This window comes from Aspergillus candidus, assembly GCF_002847045.1.
Source record: "Aspergillus candidus strain CBS 102.13 unplaced genomic scaffold BDW47scaffold_39, whole genome shotgun sequence".
Classification (NCBI taxonomy): Eukaryota; Fungi; Ascomycota; class Eurotiomycetes; order Eurotiales; family Aspergillaceae; genus Aspergillus; species Aspergillus candidus.
In genome coordinates this window covers 87,051-104,586 of record NW_020194044.1, presented here as the reverse complement: position 1 = coordinate 104,586, position 17,536 = coordinate 87,051, and the positions used below count along the sequence as shown (strand labels likewise).

The 17,536-nt window shown below is 54.6% G+C and overlaps 9 protein-coding genes across 9 annotated transcripts; 6 read left to right on the top strand and 3 right to left on the bottom strand.

Annotated features, from left to right (window-relative positions):
* Positions 1–82: 82 nt before the first annotated feature.
* BDW47DRAFT_119050 (uncharacterized protein) lies at positions 83–1,582 on the top strand (the record flags this gene model as incomplete). The annotated part of the gene is made up of 4 exons (XM_024815290.1): positions 83–215; positions 263–388; positions 450–518; positions 582–1,582. The coding sequence occupies 4 exons, from the start codon at positions 83–85 to the stop codon at positions 1,580–1,582; spliced, it is 1,329 nt and encodes a 442-aa protein (XP_024670040.1).
* A 187-nt stretch (positions 1,583–1,769) lies between these two features.
* On the top strand, positions 1,770–3,523 carry BDW47DRAFT_54250 (putative zinc metallopeptidase). Its single transcript, XM_024819277.1, has 2 exons — positions 1,770–1,984; positions 2,196–3,523. Exons 1-2 carry the CDS (start codon positions 1,957–1,959, stop codon positions 3,449–3,451), a joined length of 1,284 nt encoding a protein of 427 aa, XP_024670039.1. The 5' UTR covers positions 1,770–1,956; the 3' UTR covers positions 3,452–3,523.
* A 201-nt stretch (positions 3,524–3,724) lies between these two features.
* Positions 3,725–4,439, top strand: BDW47DRAFT_54241 (putative cytochrome c oxidase assembly protein Cox19). Its single transcript, XM_024819276.1, has 4 exons — positions 3,725–3,844; positions 3,917–3,951; positions 4,103–4,217; positions 4,306–4,439. The coding sequence occupies exons 1-4, from the start codon at positions 3,795–3,797 to the stop codon at positions 4,394–4,396; spliced, it is 291 nt and encodes a 96-aa protein (XP_024670038.1). The 5' UTR covers positions 3,725–3,794; the 3' UTR covers positions 4,397–4,439.
* Positions 4,440–5,065: 626 nt separating this feature from the next.
* BDW47DRAFT_119048 (nitrogen permease regulator 3 family protein) lies at positions 5,066–7,597 on the top strand (the record flags this gene model as incomplete). The annotated part of the gene is made up of 2 exons (XM_024815288.1): positions 5,066–6,167; positions 6,219–7,597. The coding sequence occupies 2 exons, from the start codon at positions 5,066–5,068 to the stop codon at positions 7,595–7,597; spliced, it is 2,481 nt and encodes an 826-aa protein (XP_024670037.1).
* A 181-nt stretch (positions 7,598–7,778) lies between these two features.
* BDW47DRAFT_54236 (uncharacterized protein) lies at positions 7,779–8,542 on the bottom strand. The gene is made up of 2 exons (XM_024819275.1): positions 8,252–8,542; positions 7,779–8,181 (listed from the first exon to the last, which is right to left on the bottom strand). The coding sequence occupies exons 1-2, from the start codon at positions 8,367–8,369 to the stop codon at positions 7,898–7,900; spliced, it is 402 nt and encodes a 133-aa protein (XP_024670036.1). The 5' UTR covers positions 8,370–8,542; the 3' UTR covers positions 7,779–7,897.
* A 546-nt stretch (positions 8,543–9,088) lies between these two features.
* On the top strand, positions 9,089–10,375 carry BDW47DRAFT_54210 (putative GTPase MTG1). Its single transcript, XM_024819274.1, has 2 exons — positions 9,089–9,470; positions 9,533–10,375. The coding sequence occupies exons 1-2, from the start codon at positions 9,207–9,209 to the stop codon at positions 10,277–10,279; spliced, it is 1,011 nt and encodes a 336-aa protein (XP_024670035.1). The 5' UTR covers positions 9,089–9,206; the 3' UTR covers positions 10,280–10,375.
* Positions 10,306–11,979, bottom strand: ssn3 (cyclin-dependent serine/threonine protein kinase SSN3; the record flags this gene model as incomplete). The annotated part of the gene is made up of 3 exons (XM_024817712.1): positions 10,306–11,537; positions 11,585–11,741; positions 11,868–11,979. The coding sequence occupies 3 exons, from the start codon at positions 11,977–11,979 to the stop codon at positions 10,472–10,474; spliced, it is 1,335 nt and encodes a 444-aa protein (XP_024670034.1). The 3' UTR covers positions 10,306–10,471.
* A 788-nt stretch (positions 11,980–12,767) lies between these two features.
* On the bottom strand, positions 12,768–13,816 carry BDW47DRAFT_109332 (uncharacterized protein). The gene is made up of 4 exons (XM_024813445.1): positions 13,698–13,816; positions 13,519–13,632; positions 13,348–13,464; positions 12,768–13,277 (listed from the first exon to the last, which is right to left on the bottom strand). The coding sequence occupies exons 1-4, from the start codon at positions 13,777–13,779 to the stop codon at positions 12,976–12,978; spliced, it is 615 nt and encodes a 204-aa protein (XP_024670033.1). The 5' UTR covers positions 13,780–13,816; the 3' UTR covers positions 12,768–12,975.
* A 385-nt stretch (positions 13,817–14,201) lies between these two features.
* On the top strand, positions 14,202–17,511 carry BDW47DRAFT_119045 (alkaline phosphatase family protein; the record flags this gene model as incomplete). Its single annotated transcript, XM_024815287.1, has 3 exons — positions 14,202–15,077; positions 15,614–15,716; positions 15,812–17,511. The coding sequence occupies 3 exons, from the start codon at positions 14,202–14,204 to the stop codon at positions 17,509–17,511; spliced, it is 2,679 nt and encodes an 892-aa protein (XP_024670032.1).
* Positions 17,512–17,536: the final 25 nt, after the last annotated feature.

Below are 17,536 nucleotides of genomic sequence, written 5' to 3'. Positions count from 1 at the left end.
GAGCGATCTCTATTACTTCATATGTCAATATAGGTGGAGGTATATCAAGATCAGTCCAGAATCGTGCACAGCAGTGGATAACATGGCGAGTGCATCCCCGCAGGTGCGGGCCAGCGCGTCGCCCACCCAGAGCTTGCTACCTCTTGACAAGGTCTTCTCCATCCAGATTGGAACGGAGCTGTTCCGGTTGTCGGGAGCTTCAGTCGCCTCCGATGGTGAGTGGTGTGGTCCCGATTGAATGGACGCTGGCTAAATCCGACAGCCCCGTCGTACTTCTCCAAGTTCTTCGAAGAGCAATTATGTCAGAGCAGCGATGGCTCCAATATCCGGACGTTATACATCGATCGTGATCCCGCCACCTTTCAGCAGATCGCCCGACACTTGCAAGGTATAAGAAACAGTGTGTCCCCCGTCGGTTGAGCATGGAGCTGATCGATCGCATTTACCAGGTTACCATGTTCAACCCAGGGATGGGTCCGAGTATGTCAAGCTGTTCGCCGACGCTCAATTCTACAGCTGTACATGCCCCTCAGTTGAAAGGTCCGAACTAGGGAGATAAGGAGCCCCGCTAATGACCATAGTACCACGGCTGATTTCGCAACTGTTCGAATCCGAGATTTTCATCCAAATCGGCGACCGAAATTTCCAGATTCCCCGCGACCTCTTTAATGGCCAGGGCGACTCCCCCAACTTCTTTTCCCTCGGGTTCGCGGCCTTCTTTGCCTCAAAAAATCAGATCTTTCCGGGATTAGACCGTCATGGCCTCCTCCGACCCCCCGCGATCACCCCCACCAGCGTGCCCAGCCGGTCGGGTGAGGTCTTCGCCCAGATCCTACACCTTCTGCGCGGGTACCCGCTCCACATCAAGAATCGAGAGCACCGCGAGGAACTCCTGCGGGATTGCACATACTATCATTTGCGCGGCTTGGAACAAAGGCTCATACCCCACGACATCAGCTTCAATCCCTTCCTCCGGTCGTCCGAAATCGTCATTGGCCTCGACCACGTACGCCGCTCAGGCCTGCAGGTCCCACCACTGTCCAGTGGAGGTGGCTGGGTGACATATTCGCGGCCGTACACGGACGACAAAACACATGACCTGATTCTGGAGATTGGCGGTCAAAGCACGGTCGTAGATCTCCATCTGATGAACGCCTGGTTTTTCAATACGGCCAAGATGCGTGTCGCCACGTTGCTACGGGTCGTGGCAGATCAGCTACGGGAGCAAACTCAAGGCACGGGCCAAAGGGGCGGTGCAAGCAGCGAGACATCCCCTCATGACCGTGGGGTCCGCGTCCGCCTCGACCCGGGCATAGATCTGACTATCAACGGGCAAGCGGTCCCCCTCGCCGATGTCTGGACTAGCCCCGACCAAGAGAACCCTGCTAAGCGCAGGCGCACTGAAGAGGGAGCTGCCACCCGTTCTCCATCTATCTGGCATGTCTCCAAGGGACAGTGGCGTCTTCATGTGCAGCGGGGTGCTCCCCAGAGTGAGCCGGAGTTTCTTTTGGTCGCGGTCAAGTTGGACGTTTATAGCGAGGAAAGGATGCGAAATCGAGCTCGACCATTTCTTGGGCCTTGAAAGAGCACCTCACCTTTCGGTGCTATCAGGCAGATCTTTTAGAGGTCTACCATGGACAGTAGTTGCTTTACTGGTGTGGGGTTCTGTACCTGACGCGTGCTGGCAATGTCGCAGTGGGGTCAACGACCAATACTCATTAATTGGCCCGCGATCGGTGCTTGATCAGTCCACCGCACCTCCATGTCTGACGAAGAAACCCCGAGCGGAGTTTATGCCGCAGACATCAAGTTCAAATGGCAATGGCAGTGGATACCGGATTCAACAGCCGACCGGACACTACCCCGACCGGGACCCACTGAAAATCGACCGAGCTTATCGGTCCCCCCGCTTTTGGCTGGGACCTGAACTCTCCTCGATGCTTCGTCGAATCCGGCATGTCGAGAGCGATTGACTGTCCATTAGGTAACGATGTTTGATGTCTCCAAGTCTCCATAATTTCCCCTAGACTACTCCGCACCCCTTACATACTTCAACTCCCCTTTCCGCCCCTTCTTCGACCTCCTACTGTTCCTTTTGGATTGACACCCGAACCCCCACTGAAACATGCAAATACTAGGTGAGGCGCTTCAAGTGTTAAGCTCTATGGTACAGAATCGTTTCTGACGATTGTTAGTCTCCGACAACTCCCTGCGCGGTATCATCGACCGGTATCGCCCGGATCTCAAAGGCTACGAAGATGTTTATCGGCATCTGCACAGCTGCCCGGAGTTATCAGGTCTGGAAGAGGAGACGTCGGCCATAGCAGCTGATCATCTGAAGAAGTTGGATTTTGAAGTCCACACACATATCGGTGGCTACGGCGTGGCAGGCGTCCTCCGTAATGGTCCCGGCACAGTCACCCTGGTTCGTGCCGACATGGACGCTCTACCGGTGGAAGAAAAGACCAGACTTCCCTACGCGAGCAAAAGACACATGAAGAACAAGGCGGGCGAGACGACGCCGGTCATGCACGCCTGTGGGCACGATACCCACGTTGTGGGCATGATGGCTGCCGCTTCTCTGCTGCATGCGGCCAAGGCCGACTGGTCTGGCACCCTCATCATTATCTTCCAACCGGCGGAGGAACACTTGAACGGCGCGCGGGCCATGCTGGACGATGGCCTGTACGAGAAAATCCCGAAACCCGACGTGGTTCTGGCGCAACATGTCATGCGCATGAAAACAGGCACGGTGAGCATCCGGTCTGGCCGGCTACTGACGGCCGCCGACTCCATCAACATTCGCATCTTTGGTCGTGGTGGCCACGGATCCGCCCCACAAACGTGCATCGACCCGATCGTCATCGGAGCGGCGGTCATCACGCGGCTGCAGAGTGTTGTCAGCCGCGAGGTGACCCCCGGGGAGGTGGCCGTTGTGTCCTGCGGAAGCTTCCAGTCCGGGACCGTGGGGAACATCATTCCAGACACATGTGACCTCAAGTTGAGCGTGCGGACCTATGGCGGAGCGACGCGCGAGCGAGTCATCGCCGCCATCAAACGCATCGTCCGGGCAGAGTGCGACGCAGCGGGTGCCGTGGAGGAGCCACAGATCAAGATCCGGAATTCGCCAGCGACGATCAATGACGATGCAACAGTCAAAGCTCTCAAGCATACTTTTGGGTCTTTCTTCCAGGACGACTTGGTGGAATCGGAGCCGGCCACGGCCAGCGAAGATTTCTCTCTGCTGGCGACGGAGGTGGGTGCGCCATATGCGATGTGGACTTATGGCGGTGTCGATGCGCACACCTGGGACGATGCCGTGGCACACGGGAAGGTGAATGAGTTGCCTAATAACCATTCGCCCTTCTTTGCGCCAGTCATTGAGCCGACGTTGCGGACGGCCGTGGACGCCATGGCTGTCGGAGCACTCACTTTCTTGAAGAAGCATTAGGTACCTTGACATGGATGGTATAAAGTAGAAATTTTGAACTAATCCAATGACTACATGGTAGCATGACAGATAGTATTAGTCTTTATACGTACTAAGTATAACCAAATGAAGTAGAATAACACCATTCTAACGAGTACTCTATATTTGACCCAGGAAACCCCAGGCCGATAAGCCGATAAGCATGATGGTGTTTGCAGTGTTTGTCTACATATCGGAAACCGCCGTTCCGCCCCGATCTTTCGATGCTTCATCCATCTGATCGCAACCTGTCTTCCTGGATAGCCCTCCGAGATTCCTCGCTTTTCTTTATTTGTACAGTTGTATTTTCATAAATTATAACTCAATGGGTTTCGGAAGTCCCGGCGGCGGAGCCACGAACATCAAGCCCACGCCGTGAGTACAGTCTCAATTTGTTGAGCCACCACGACGACGATGAGAAGGGGGACTAATTCGTGATTAATATAGGCCCGAGCGAGGCAGCTTTCCCCTGGACCATGAAGGTACTTTACTCCGATTTTCGATTTAATATTCCGCAACCCAGTGCAACCCAAGAACCGTCCATTCCTCGTCCTATCAACACCCCGACACCACAGTCTTCGGACTGAAACCCATGATTACCTCCATGGACAACTGACTAACGGACAACAACAGGCGAATGCAAGCACCTAATCTCGAGCTACCTCAAATGCATCAAATTGAGCCGGGGCGTCAACGACGAAGAATGCCGCAAACTGGCCAAGGGATACCTGGGGTGTCGGATGGATAAGTACGTCTCACTCATTTCACGGGAGGGATAGGATATTTCTCTTGTGCACTATTTGGGGAACAAATAGGCTAACGCTAGTAATTGACAGGAACCTCATGGCACCGGACGATTTCAAGAACCTAGGGTTGGTCTTCGAGAAAGAGGGGGCCCAGAACCAAGAGCCGTCAACGAAGTCATGAGATGTGATGCACTGGTGACCGCCTGCTGCTTGTGCATATAGACAACCGCGAGGTGCAATGTATGATAGTATTGTCGATATTATGTTTATGTTATGATGGCATCCGGGCGTTGGTGGAACTGTATTATGTACATGTACATGTACATTATATGCTTGTATATAAGATGATATATGCCAGTATGTCTGGATTTGAACCGCTTTCTTGACTTATCGTCATGATGTATGCAAGAAGATAGGTAAGGACTACTGGACTGAATAAACGCTTATATCGTCAAGCAGAAAACATCCGCGGTACAGCAAGCGCACCACTACCATTTTGTAGATATAAACCCACTCATTAGAGCTCGCATCTGCCACATGGTACAAGCAGTTACTCCGCTTGCAATCTTATAATCGTATTATATACAATATAATATCTCTGTTTTATTCTTTAGATAGAGTGGCCTATACTGCATGGTGTCGATCTCAAATATGCCTGACTCATATCTTACTAATCTAAATGTGGTGGCCTGAGGCCAATGTATGATAGAATAGCCTCAGGCTTGGTGTGGGGAAGCTCTTGTCCGCTCTCAGTCTCACCGAATGTATATCCACTTCCCCCTCCCTACGTGGGGATTACCCGCTCGCTGTACGCCAATGCTGTAGCAAACTCGAGGCTGCGCTATACCCAATGTCTTCAATCGCACGTCCTCCAGACCCGTGTCTCGTGGCCATCATCCTCATCGTCCGCTCGCGCGCCGGCCCTCGCTTCGTCTTCCACTACCCGCCCAACCCCCTCGTCGAGAACGGCCTCCGACCAGCACACAAGGGACGCCGCATCTCGCGCTCCAAAAGCGCTCAGACAGCCAGAAGCAATGACTCCAGCGAAAGCGACGCGAGCGGGTCAACCTCCGACGAGGACGAAGAGGATGTCCCGAACAATCAGAGCCAGAACTCCACGCAGACACACCTGGCGATGAGCGCGACCTCCACCCGACGGGGGAGCGCCTTTGGACTCGAGGACCGTGCGTCCGTGTCCGCCTCGCCGGTGAGGGACTCGCATCGACCGAGTTCGATAGGCTCCGGGAGGGCGCTGCGGAAACGGGGGGAGAACTCCGATGTCGAGGACGCGGGCGCTCTCTCGGACAGACCGGACGAGAAACCGTCTGCGAGTGGCGGCGGAGGAGCAGCTGGGGAGGTCCCGTCTCACATGCCCTGGGAGTCGCTGCTGGGACTGCCTGCAGAGGTGTGGGAGAAGCTGCTCAGTCCGTCGCGGACGTGGCATAAACGGCGGTTTGAGATTGGCGTCAACGACCTGGCGTTCGTGGGATGGCCGGTCTTTGTTCGGGAGGATGGCAACTGGCGGAAAGAGAGGCGGAAGAAGAAGGAGAAGAAGCCGCATCCTGAGTGGGAGGGTGGTGAAATCGGACACAATGAGAATGGGGATGATGTTGCCGATGATGGTACCAAGACCATGGCTGCATCGACGGAGACGCTGAGCCCGCACCCGATGACAGCGTCGGAGAGCCAGCGCGCGTCGGTGTCCAGCCTTCTATCGCAGAAGGCACCCAGCGAGGTTGTGGACGAGGATACTAAGGACTCCATGACTATGTTCAACGTGGTGTTCGTGCTAGACCCCCCGCTACTGGAGTACTCCGTCCGAGTTCGCGAGATCTATGACAATATCATCAAGAAGTTCGCCAAAGCGCTGAAGTGGGAGCAGGCGCGGACCGACTACGTCTGGAACGAGGCGCAGCTCATCTCGCATCTGAAGGAGAAGGCCAAGGAGAATCGTATGTGGGCCCGCACATGGTTTTCCGTCTGAAGCTTACATTCCTATGCAGGGACGTCTGTCGGTGCCCTTTACGCCGACCTCATAGCCCAGTCGTCACTCGCGCGGGCGATCTACACCGTCTACTCCAGTATCTCGGCGTCGAAGATCGCCTCGGTCGCGCTCAGCCCCGATGTGTCCATATCCCTTCAGATACCGCCGCTGACCTCAACGCCCTATCTGGCCTGTCCGACGGACAAGGCGTACCCGGGCCTCTGGCTGACCACCGCCGATAGCGTTACTCCGACGGACGATCCAACGGCAGACGAAAATAGCGCACCGCACCAGGTCCCGGCGAAGCATTTTGCCTTGTTACTTCTCGACAACGAAGCGTCGATCCTCAAGGACGTCGAGGCGTCGGGAGGCGCGCTTGCTCCGGCGCTGGCCCACTATATCCGATGCTCGAAGCCCACCAAGTCGTTTGCCCAGATCTCCGCCACGTCCGGAATACCGCTCTCCACGATCCAGTCCTTGGCCAGTCACCTCGTGTACTGGCGACGCGCGCGTGCCATCCCGCCGCTCCACCAGCGCGATACGTACATTGTGTCCCCGAACTGTGATTTGAGTAAACTGGAGGTCGCAACAGCCGCCTACTCCCTCGCATTCCCCACCCTTCCCAGCCTGCCCAAAATGCTGTCCGCGTTGAGTGGCACCCCCAGGGCATACGGGAGCTTCATTCCCAGCAAGGACCACAAAGACACATATTTTTCCATCCTTGCCTGGCTCCTGCGCGGCGGATGGGTTACCCAGCTGCGCTCATTCGCCCGTGTCAAGGTCTCTCCCGAGATCAAGTTGGCCGTCGAAACGGCGCTCCGACGAGAGGAGGTCGACAAGTACCTCCGAAAGGTCGACCGCGAACGAAACAGTGCCAAGCCCGATGACGACGACGTCGCCAACGAGGATTTCGACGACAACGCCTCCTCGTCATCATCCTCACTGGACAGCCACGGCAGCGGCGACGAGACACCCATGCCGGGTCGACGACGAGCCGACCACGAGCTAGACGCATCGCGGTCTCTCGTCGACCGCAACGCCTCGCTCCAGACCTCATCTCTCATCCTATACCCACACCGCGCCTCGCCTCTCGAATCGCGCTGGCTCGACGAGATCGTATCCCAATTTCCAGTCCGCCCGGGGCGGTCAAACACGACAGCCTCCGACACCGGAGACGGCGAGTACGCGGGGCTGCGGCAGCCGCTGAAAAAGCACTGGCCGACTTTCTCCAAGTACTTCAACGGGTATGATGCGCTGGAGAAAATCCCAATCCGGGAGGGGCTCAAGCGGAAAATGGTGTGGCAGATTTTGACGCGGTTGGGCTTGTTGACGGGGCCGCAGTCGACTGTGGAGGTTGATCCGCGAGAACAGGTTCTGGTTACTATGAGACATTGGTAGTATGTTACCTGTGAGTGGTTCTTAGTATGGAGCAGATCTGCGAGTGATGATGTCTTATGCATAAGTGTGCTATAATCAGACCACGGTATTACTTTTTGCAACTTGACTGCATTTCATAACATAGGTGTCTGACAATCATGACCGCGCAGTCATATCACGCTCACCAAGTGGCTACATTCAAGGGAGGAAGAAAGAAGAGCAACCAAGCCAAACAACACTCCGTCCCACCACACCACCCAACCTCAACGAGAGCCAAAGAAGCCCCAACACTGTCTCGACCCAAGGAGTGTTACTTCATCACTAATAGAAAAGCCGTCTCGCCCGCTCAAACAACGGATGATCCCTGAATCCACCGCGCCTGCGCATCTCCTCGATCTCAGGATGCACGCAGCGGCCATTAGAGTAGAGCCAGGCGCCGGGGCAGTCTTTCTTAGCCTTGCACATCTTATAGATCTCGATTGGATTGGTGACTTTGACTTTGGCGGGGTCAATTTCGGTGTGGGTGTCGGGTTCTTCGTCGAAGAAGCCTTCTGCGTCGAGGGCGGATATGCTGCGGGAGCTGCTGGTGGTGGTGGAGGGGAAGTCTATTGTTTGATGGAGGTTAGAGATATACTGGTGGGATTTCATTGGGTGATTGTGGTTTGGAGGGCTCACCTTCATGCAAGACAGACGCATTCTCAGTGTCATTCTCGTCCTTGTGAATAAAGCCCGGCAGGATTGAGGAGGAGACGAGAGTTGCGAGGAAGAGCAGCAGGAAGGGGAAGACCTTCATTATGGGCTTGTTTCTAAGTGAAGGGCCTTGGTGTTGAGTTGGAAGGGATGGGAGTCTGTGGAGCTCAAGAGGGCGTTAGGAAGAGGGAAGAAGTATGTGAGGGGTTGAGATGAATTTAAAGTAGGATAATACATTGTAGCAAGAAAGACATTTGATCATTTTGAGAGCCTTCACCGGTGAAAGTTGATATCATACGTGTTTACATAGTGATGGTTGTAGAGGATTGATACTATCACTCTACGTATCTTTATCTTTGTCAAGGACCCACTATAATTCACTACATAGACTATTTGAGTCTAATGATAGTAAGAGTTAAGTGGTAGTATACCGGAGTAAATAGAGTTATCAGTCACTTGATAGTATACAGCTATATATAGATAATTTGAGATACAGTTCTAACTATCCACAAGTAAAACTGAAGATTGACTGGATAATAAGATAGATTACTCTTTACTTTCTTTCTGATTATATATAAATCTCCTATTTCAATATCAAAAGATCTACCTCGACTTGTATACTGCACAGTTATACCAACACAAAAACAAACACAATCAACACACAAACAAGACAAATATCTCAAACATCCTAACCTAATCAGGTTAATCCGATCGACAGACCGACAGAACCACACCGCTCCCACCACCGCCCATCCCGCTCCGAAAAAACGGCGCCCATCATCATCATCCAAGTCCCCTCCGAGAGAATACAATCCAACAAACCGGGGAGTCACAAAAGCACGCATAATGACCCTCAGAATCCTCCTCGGTATACCACATACAAACACCCTACAAACCATTCCCATCTCCCGGTAATACTCCACACGCCACTCATTACGACATGGCAGCGAAGTTCATTCCGCGCCAGGTCTTTCCCAACCATGCGTCCATCCCGAGGTCCTACTTCCTGGGCCATCATGTGGCCGGGTTGAAGAAGATGCAGAATATGTTGTCTTCGATTGACTATGTGGTGGAGTGTCGGGATTACCGTGTTCCTGCTACGTCTGTGAATCCTCTGTTTGAGGAGGCGTTGGGGAAGACGCGACGGTTGGTCGTGTATACTAAGCGGGATTTGGGGTCGAGATCGGGGCGTGGGCGACAAGAGGTAAGTGTTGATCTAGCTACTTGATATCCTGTCTTATTGTAAAGCCATGACTGACAGCGCAGGTTGAAAAAACAATCCGCAAACTCGACGACAACGCCGCCTCCTTCTTCGTTAGCTCCTCGTCCCGCCCCGATGTCAGCCCGATCCTCAAACACCTCCGGAACGACGCCGAGGGCCCCGACCGCCTCGTCGGATGCCGCGTGATGGTAGTGGGAATGCCCAACGTGGGCAAGTCAACCCTGATCAACAACCTGCGCAACCAGGGCGTGGGAAAGGCGAAAGCCGTGCAGACGGGGGGACAGCCGGGCATTACACGCAAGATCGGCACGCCCGTGAAGATCATCGAGCGGGAGGACGGGGCGCACGTCTACGTGCTGGATACGCCGGGCGTGTTCATGCCGTATGTGCCGGACGCGGAGAACATGCTGAAGCTGGCTCTCTGCGGCTGCGTCAAGGACTCGGTGATCTCGCCGGTCACCTTGGCTGATTTCTTGCTGTATCACGTCAACCTTCATAACGCCGAGGTGTACGGGCGATGGTCGCCACCGACCAACGAAATCATGCCGTTCCTGGACACCTTTGCGCGCCAGTCGGGTCTCCTTGCCAAGGGTGGCGTGCCCAACGTGGACCTGGCCGCGTTGCATTTCATCCAGAAATGGCGCGCCGGTGAGTTGGGGAAGTTTGTCCTGGATGACTTGGAGGTGGAACTGCAGCATCAGCTGGCGGGTGGCAAGGAAGCCAGCGTGAGCATGTCCCAAGCCTTGAAGGCAGAACGGGGCGCGAAGAAGCAGCCTTCTTCGAAACTGTAAATAATAGGAATCAATCATGTATTATAGTACTGTAATACAGCGTATATACCATTGCCAGCTGAAACAAACTGCCACTGTTCGTAATACCATGCCGTCTTGCGGATTGTGGCATCCAATCGCTCATAGAGAAGCAAAAACGCCAGTGTGCCCTCATCCTTCGCCGTGAATATGCAAAAAGTAACAAAGAGTCGATCACTCTTTGAGACGCTTGGAGGCGCGTAAAAGACTATCGTCGGGCAACCCGCTTCGCTTGGTACCGGGCAAACTGCCCGAACGGATATCGTTGTCGTCCTGGGTGACGCGACGACGCGGGTATTTCCCTTCAAATCCTTCGAAACAATTCGCAGGGATCGGTCCGCCGCTGGAAAAGTACGGATGCTCGAGGGCCTCCCGGGCGGTGATCCGCTTGGTAGGGTCGTATTCGAGGAGTCGTTCCAACAGGTCGTACCCATCGGCCCCCGGGGTGCCAATCCCCGAAGTTGTCGAGTATCCCCCGTTCTTCAGACAGTTCGTGTACCAAGCCTCCAGGTTTGACGACCGGGGAAAGTGGCTCGCACGGGACGTAGCCAATGTTTGCAATTGGGTGTACTCCGGCATCGATCCAATGTCCGGCCAGCTCTCCTTAGTTGGCAAGCCCATGATGTCCATGATCTTCATCATCTGGTTGCGTTGGAACGGCACGGTCTTTTTGCTGTCCATCTTGGCCTCCTCGCCTTTGAAGATGGGTCGCAGAGACAGGAGCTCGGCGAAGATACAGCCGACGGCCCACAGATCGACGGCGGGGGTGTAATGCCGACTGCCCATCAGCAACTCCGGCGCCCGATACCAGATGGTCACGACGACCTTGTCGCCGGAGAAGAGGGAATTCAGCGGTTTGTAAAAGAGGCGGGCCAGACCAAGGTCGCCAACGCGAATGGCACCGCTGGACGTGACCAAGATGTTGGCAGGTTTCAAATCCCGGTGTAGGACCCAGTTGGTATGCAGATACAGCAGACCGTTGAGGAGCTGGAACAGGATCGACCGGACCATGGCTGCTGGGATCGCATGTCTCTGCGGTTGGGTGTGGTGATGGATGATCTGGAGCAGATCATGTTCGGTATATTCGAAGACCATGAAGATGCACTTGTCCTCCAAAATGATTTCCTCCAGCTGCACAACGTTTGGGTGGTTCAATTCCGAGCACAAGGCCATTTCCCGAATGGCCGACTGTGACAGGCCGGTATACTGGATGATCTCTCCCTCTTTGTCCGGCTTGAATCTGGAACGGTCAGTGAATCGTCGAACTCGACGGGGCGATGCGCATACTTTTTGATGGCGAACTCCCCCTTTTGGCCATTTTTCCCGATGGCCTTGTAGACCCGGCCATATGTGCCACTGCTGATGAAGCCTACGATATGGTATTTGTCGCGGACTCGGACCTTGCTGGTGTATCCGACCCCGGACGGTTTTCTCGGATCTAGGCCTTCTGTCGACCAATAAACCGGTTAGCTTGTGTTGGACAGTTGGACGGAGCTTCTCGGGATCGGCAACGCGAAAAGGTCAAAGTATGAAAGAGACAAGCCCGAAACGGGGGAAAATGCAGAGCGACAGCAGAAGCTCTTTCGAGCGACGTAATCCACCCAATCAAACAGGGAAAAGCCATTACCACGTGGATAAAACCCGCCGGCAGAGTTAAAAAACGGGAAATTCCTTCCGAACATGACGGTAGAAAAATCTCACAGCTCATGCTCGGAGAAGAAGGATTGTAGACAGAAAGAGGCGGGACTCAACCCGAGGACATGTTGACAGGTAGAGTGGCAAAAGGGAGGGCAAGGCCGGGGAGGCTTTTCTCTCAGATGGGTTGAATATATGGGGAAAAAAAATATTAAAAAAAAAAAAAGAGGTGATCAAGGAAAGATCTGAAAAAAGTAGATCAAGAATTCAATATGAATCATTCGGTATTACCATCGACCGCGACCTGTAGACTCCTTTTAAGAGACAGACTCTGGCTGACGGTGGCCTCGGTAGGCCTGGACGGGGCGGGTAAAAGGCCGGATGAAGAGGGAGGGTTGGTCAGCGTCATGAATCGATTGACGGTCAATGTGGATAAAGATAATGATGATAGTAATAATAGTCGGAATAATAATGCTAATAATAGTCGGGAATTATCAAACGGAGACTGCCAGAACGACGGGGGGTGGATCCACTCCGTCGCGGTGGTGATTGTTTGGTTCGGCTGGAGCAACCTGACTTTGGCTTCAAATCATCAAAGTGTCGAATGCCACCACTGGAGACCTCATAGACCGCACTGACCAATATCAAGTAACCGGACAAAGGGGTGGGGAATTGAATGGGGATAGGAAAAATGTCGAGGGGTGGAGGGGTCTGGAGAAATGGGGAAATGGAGGATGAAGTTCGGAGACCGAGATGCCCCTGTCTGTGTCTCACCGCCTTCCTATCTATCAAGTACTTTACGATGGGTCATCAGATAGGTTGAGAATACAAATGTCGATAGTATACATATAATACACTGGTTACATCTTTTCGTCTTCTAGGGATGTTCTGGTGCAATCTGAACCCCCCCATAGCTGATACCGAGTCGTTGACGGCTGGTCCAGAGCGACGGTCATTTCTCGCTCTGGGATTTAGTAGAGACATCCAGATGGTCTTCTGTGCTGTGCAGGATTGTTTGCGATGCGAGTCAAAAAAAAGACAGCTCATGGCTTTTCTACCGGCGTCTCCAGCCCGCTCGCTTTTGCTTGCTGCAGATGATCGATCTTCTCGTCGATGATGGCGATTTCAGCTTCGATGCCCAACAACTTCTCGCTCAGCATCCCCCGATAGTCCTCATCGGAAAGACTCCGAAGCGGAATCCACTTGGAATCAGCCATTCGCTGGAGGAAGGGCTTGGATGGAGCACCGGCATGTTGCATCTGCCACGAGTCGACGGCATTGTAGGACAACTGCCCGAGGTAGCCGAGCAAGGAGAAAATGACGGCGCCCGGAATGAGTCGACCTCCTAGACGTCCGACAGTTAGCACTTTTGCGCAAGATGGGAGACGGACAGCAATAGACGAGGCGGGGATTACCCATCAATCTGGTAACACCGCCTCCGGCGATACCCCCCGAGAGGGCGCTCATATATGCCTGCTGTTTGGGCGAAGCATTCCCTTCATAGTGTAGTTGGATGAGATTGCTCCTCAACCCTGTGTGCGACGCATCAGTTACCGTCATGTATGCAGAGAAGGGTTTGGACTCACACCAAAAAGACGTTCCACAAGCAAACCAGTGGATCCCACAAGAGATCGAATGGATGACGGGGTGACGCGATCGAAGAACCCCTGATACGCCTCCATAAACAAGACCAGTCGAGCCTGTCCCGATGGTTGTCAATGCGCTGATACGGTACAAAACCACAGAGAAAAGGGAAAACACGGACCACTCAAGGCTCCAACCTTTAGGGAGGACAACAGGATATTCTGCGGGGGCTGATCATTTGGCTTCCCTTGGGTCATACTCATTTTGCCAACGGCTGGTCCGGCAGCCTGCGAGCATTCCTGATTCTCATCAATCCATGACCGACGGATTTCTATCCATATGACGCGTTAGTCAGGATCTCTCACGTGACACATAGAGTGCCGTATTCTGCCCGCTCCCTCCGCCCTGGGATTTGCGGGGAACCTGAACAGAAGCAGAAAGTACGAACAACCAGAGACGCATTTACATTCCTCCTGCTTCTCGGACTTCTGATATCTTCATTTTCGCATCTTCTGCAAGGTCATGCGCATTTCTGGTGGTTAATTTGTAGGGTTTGTCGACTCGCGGTCCCCACGTCCTCCGTCATCCGTCTCCGTCCTCCATCGCTATCCTGCGTCTTGCCGGCGCGGCATGCCGCATACCTCCCTCAGTTGACCCACCTCTTCGCTTCTCGCAGACGTGAACCATGCCGCCGGTTCATACACCCCCCCAAAGGCCCCGGCTGATCTGCTACCATCAAACACTCTGTCCAGATAGCGGGCCATATGTCTCTTTGATGCCCCTAGTGGAACACAACACTGGCATCACGCATGTCATCCTCGCGGCCTTTCACCTGAACGACGATCCCAACCACATCACCCTCAACAATGACCCCCCACACCACGCCATGTATGATGCGCTCTGGGAAGAGGTCCCATTGCTCAAGCAGTTCGGGGTACGCGTGATGGGAATGCTGGGAGGGGCGGCTCAGGGCTCGTTTCGGTCGTTGGATGGGGATCTGGAGAAATTCGAACTCTACTACAGACCGTTGCTGGCGACGATTCAACGCCATGGGCTGGACGGCATCGACTTGGACGTGGAGGAAGAAATGTCCCTTTCGGGCATCATCCGGCTGATTGACCGCCTCAAGTCCGACTTGGGGGATGAGTTCATCGTGACCCTCGCGCCTGTTGCGGCGGCCCTTCTGGGTATTGGGAACCTGTCCGGATTCAGTTACCATGAGCTGGAGCAGCAGCGCGCGTCCAAGATCAGCTGGTATAACACGCAGTTCTACAATGGCTGGGGCCCTGCCGAAGATCCGCGCATGTATGCGGCCATCGTCGCACAAGGATGGTCGCCCCGCCGCGTAGTATATGGAGTGTTGACGAATCCCGGGAACGGATCGCAAGGCTACGTGCCGTCCGACAAGCTGGGGCCGGTTCTGGGCCAGCTCGTCCAGCAGTACCCGAACTTCGGGGGTGTGATGGGATGGGAGTATTTTAATTCCAAGCCAGGAGAACGACAGAAGCCCTGGCAGTGGGCAGCCGAGATGTCCTTGAGTATGAACCTGAGGGATGTGCTGGTTGCGGCCCAGCAGCTGCTGGCGGGAAATAGTCTTGTCAATGCGCTACGCGACATGATGCAGCGACAGGAGTTTTAACGAAGCAACGATAGCATTATACATACTAGACCTATTCACCGTCTATTTAATTTATTGTTTGATTTCCCAAGCCTAAACAAACGGCTATACTGTACACCATCGTAGTTGATCGGACCAAGTGGAGACGATTGTGTACGGGAACTGCATGATTGGCCGAGGTTGGTGTTTTGAATGTCGTCATCTCCTCCGTCGCCGCCAGCCTGACCGGTCTTCACCTCACTCACGCGACTCTCTCGCCGTACCACCATCGAAAAAGCCTTTCTTGAAACTATTTACTGGCATGAACTGTATCTGTTGAAATCCATTGGATTTATCCACAGTCATGGCGTCGTTCTCGAGGGCTGTCGCCGCCACCACTTCGGCGACCGTCCGTATCACAGCTTTCCTCTTTCTACGATGGGTGCGTCTGCTGAATTACTTGGTACACGATGGATTTGCGCTGACATAGGATACTATAGATGCCCGGCCATGTCTTTCCTCCGGTCATTCTCACGGCGTTGGTGATATATCTGTCGACCATACCGTCCCTCTATCGGGAGACTGGCCCGCCCACGACTGATCGTCGCAAGGGCTCACAAAAGGCTGGTGAGTCGCCCGTTCGTGGTTGATAATATGTCCGAGGAAATAGCTGATCATGATATGCTTTATTGGTATAGGATCCAAGCAACCTCCCGCGCAAGACAGCGGACTGAAGACGCTCCTGACTGGCTTGCCCTCGGCCCGATCGCCGCTGCTGACGGGCCTGACAGTTCTGATAAACATTGTGCTGGGTCTATTCACGCTGGACTTCCTACTCCGCGGAGCACTCCTCTATGCCGCAGCGGATCTCGCGTTTACCCGGATCGGATATGTGTCTCCTCAAACTGCCAGTCTGTTCGTTCGAGAGCCCGACTCGACTCAACTACCGCTGGGCGTATATTACCAGGAGTGGGACCACAAGAACCCTACGCCTTGGGCGGAAGACCCATCGCAATGGACTCAGGAGGGTACAATTTACGCGCTCACCAACTCGACAGATTTCACCGCAAGTATTACTCTCAAAGGCCTGAAGCCCTCGACCAAGTACCGCTACGCGCTGTCGAACAACCGTACGGGTTCTTTCACCACGGCTCCGCAGCAAGGTTCTGAGCAGGCGAACTCTTTGTCCTTCCTGACATCGAGCTGCATGAAGCCGAACTTCCCGTACAACCCGCTGGCGCACCCACTGCGGATCTATGGGCTCGAGACCATGGCTGAGACAGTCCGCGCCCTGGCGTCGGCCGCCAGACCAACGTTCATGATGTTCCTCGGCGACTTCATCTACATCGATGTCCCCCAGCGATTGGGGTCCTCCGTGGCACACTACCGCAGCGAATACCGTCGCATCTACTCCTCACCCTCCTGGTCCGGCCCAGAAGAGCTCCCTGCGATCGATCTCCCCTGGATCCACACGATGGACGACCACGAGATCGAGAACGACTGGTCCAAGGGAAACACCACAGCGCCGTACACCTCCGCCGTAGAACCCTACATCCACTACCACGTCAGCGTGAACCCTCCCATCCCCGCCAGCGCGTTCGCCACACCCGAAAACACAACCTACTTCACCTTCACCGACGGTCCCGCCTCATTCTTCATGCTCGACACACGCGCCTACCGCACCGAACCCGCCCACGACGACTCAACCATTCTCGGCTCCGCGCAGCTCCAATCCCTCCTCGCATTCCTCGCGCGCCCCGAGCCATCCGAAGTCCACTGGAAGATCGTCGCGTCCAGCGTCCCCTTCACCAAGAATTGGCATGTCGGCACAACAGACACCTGGGGCGGATTCCTCAACGAGCGGCGCACCGTCTTCGAAGCAATGTGGCGCGCCGAGCGCGAGCAAGGCATCCGCATCGTGCTACTCAGCGGCGACAGACACGAGTTCGGCGCCACACGGTTCCCGGACCCGACCCTCGCCCTCACAGACGACGAGCTCCGCCCAGACACACCAGGCGAAGGACTCCACGAGTTCAGCGTCGGCCCGCTCAGCATGTTCTACCTCCCCGTGCCAACCTACTACCAGACTGACCCGGAGGATGTGGCCATCAAGTACATCCCCGACGGCAACGTCAAGTACGGGCTCATCGACATCGACACTGTCGAGGAAACGCTCGATGGCGTCGTCGTCAGCAGCTCTGCCCTCACTTATTCGCTCTACGTAGACGGGGAGGTAGTCTGGAAATACAGACTCAGCGTCCCGCTGCATGGCCTCCCCGCCAAGCCCTTCAAACACCCAATCTTACCCCCGGGCAAGGTGCTACTCGACGAGCGTCCGGCCGTGTCTTGGGTTCAGCGGATCAAAGACCTGATTGGCGGGCTGCAGAACCGGCTTTGAAGAGTATACCGCAAGTGAAGGCCGC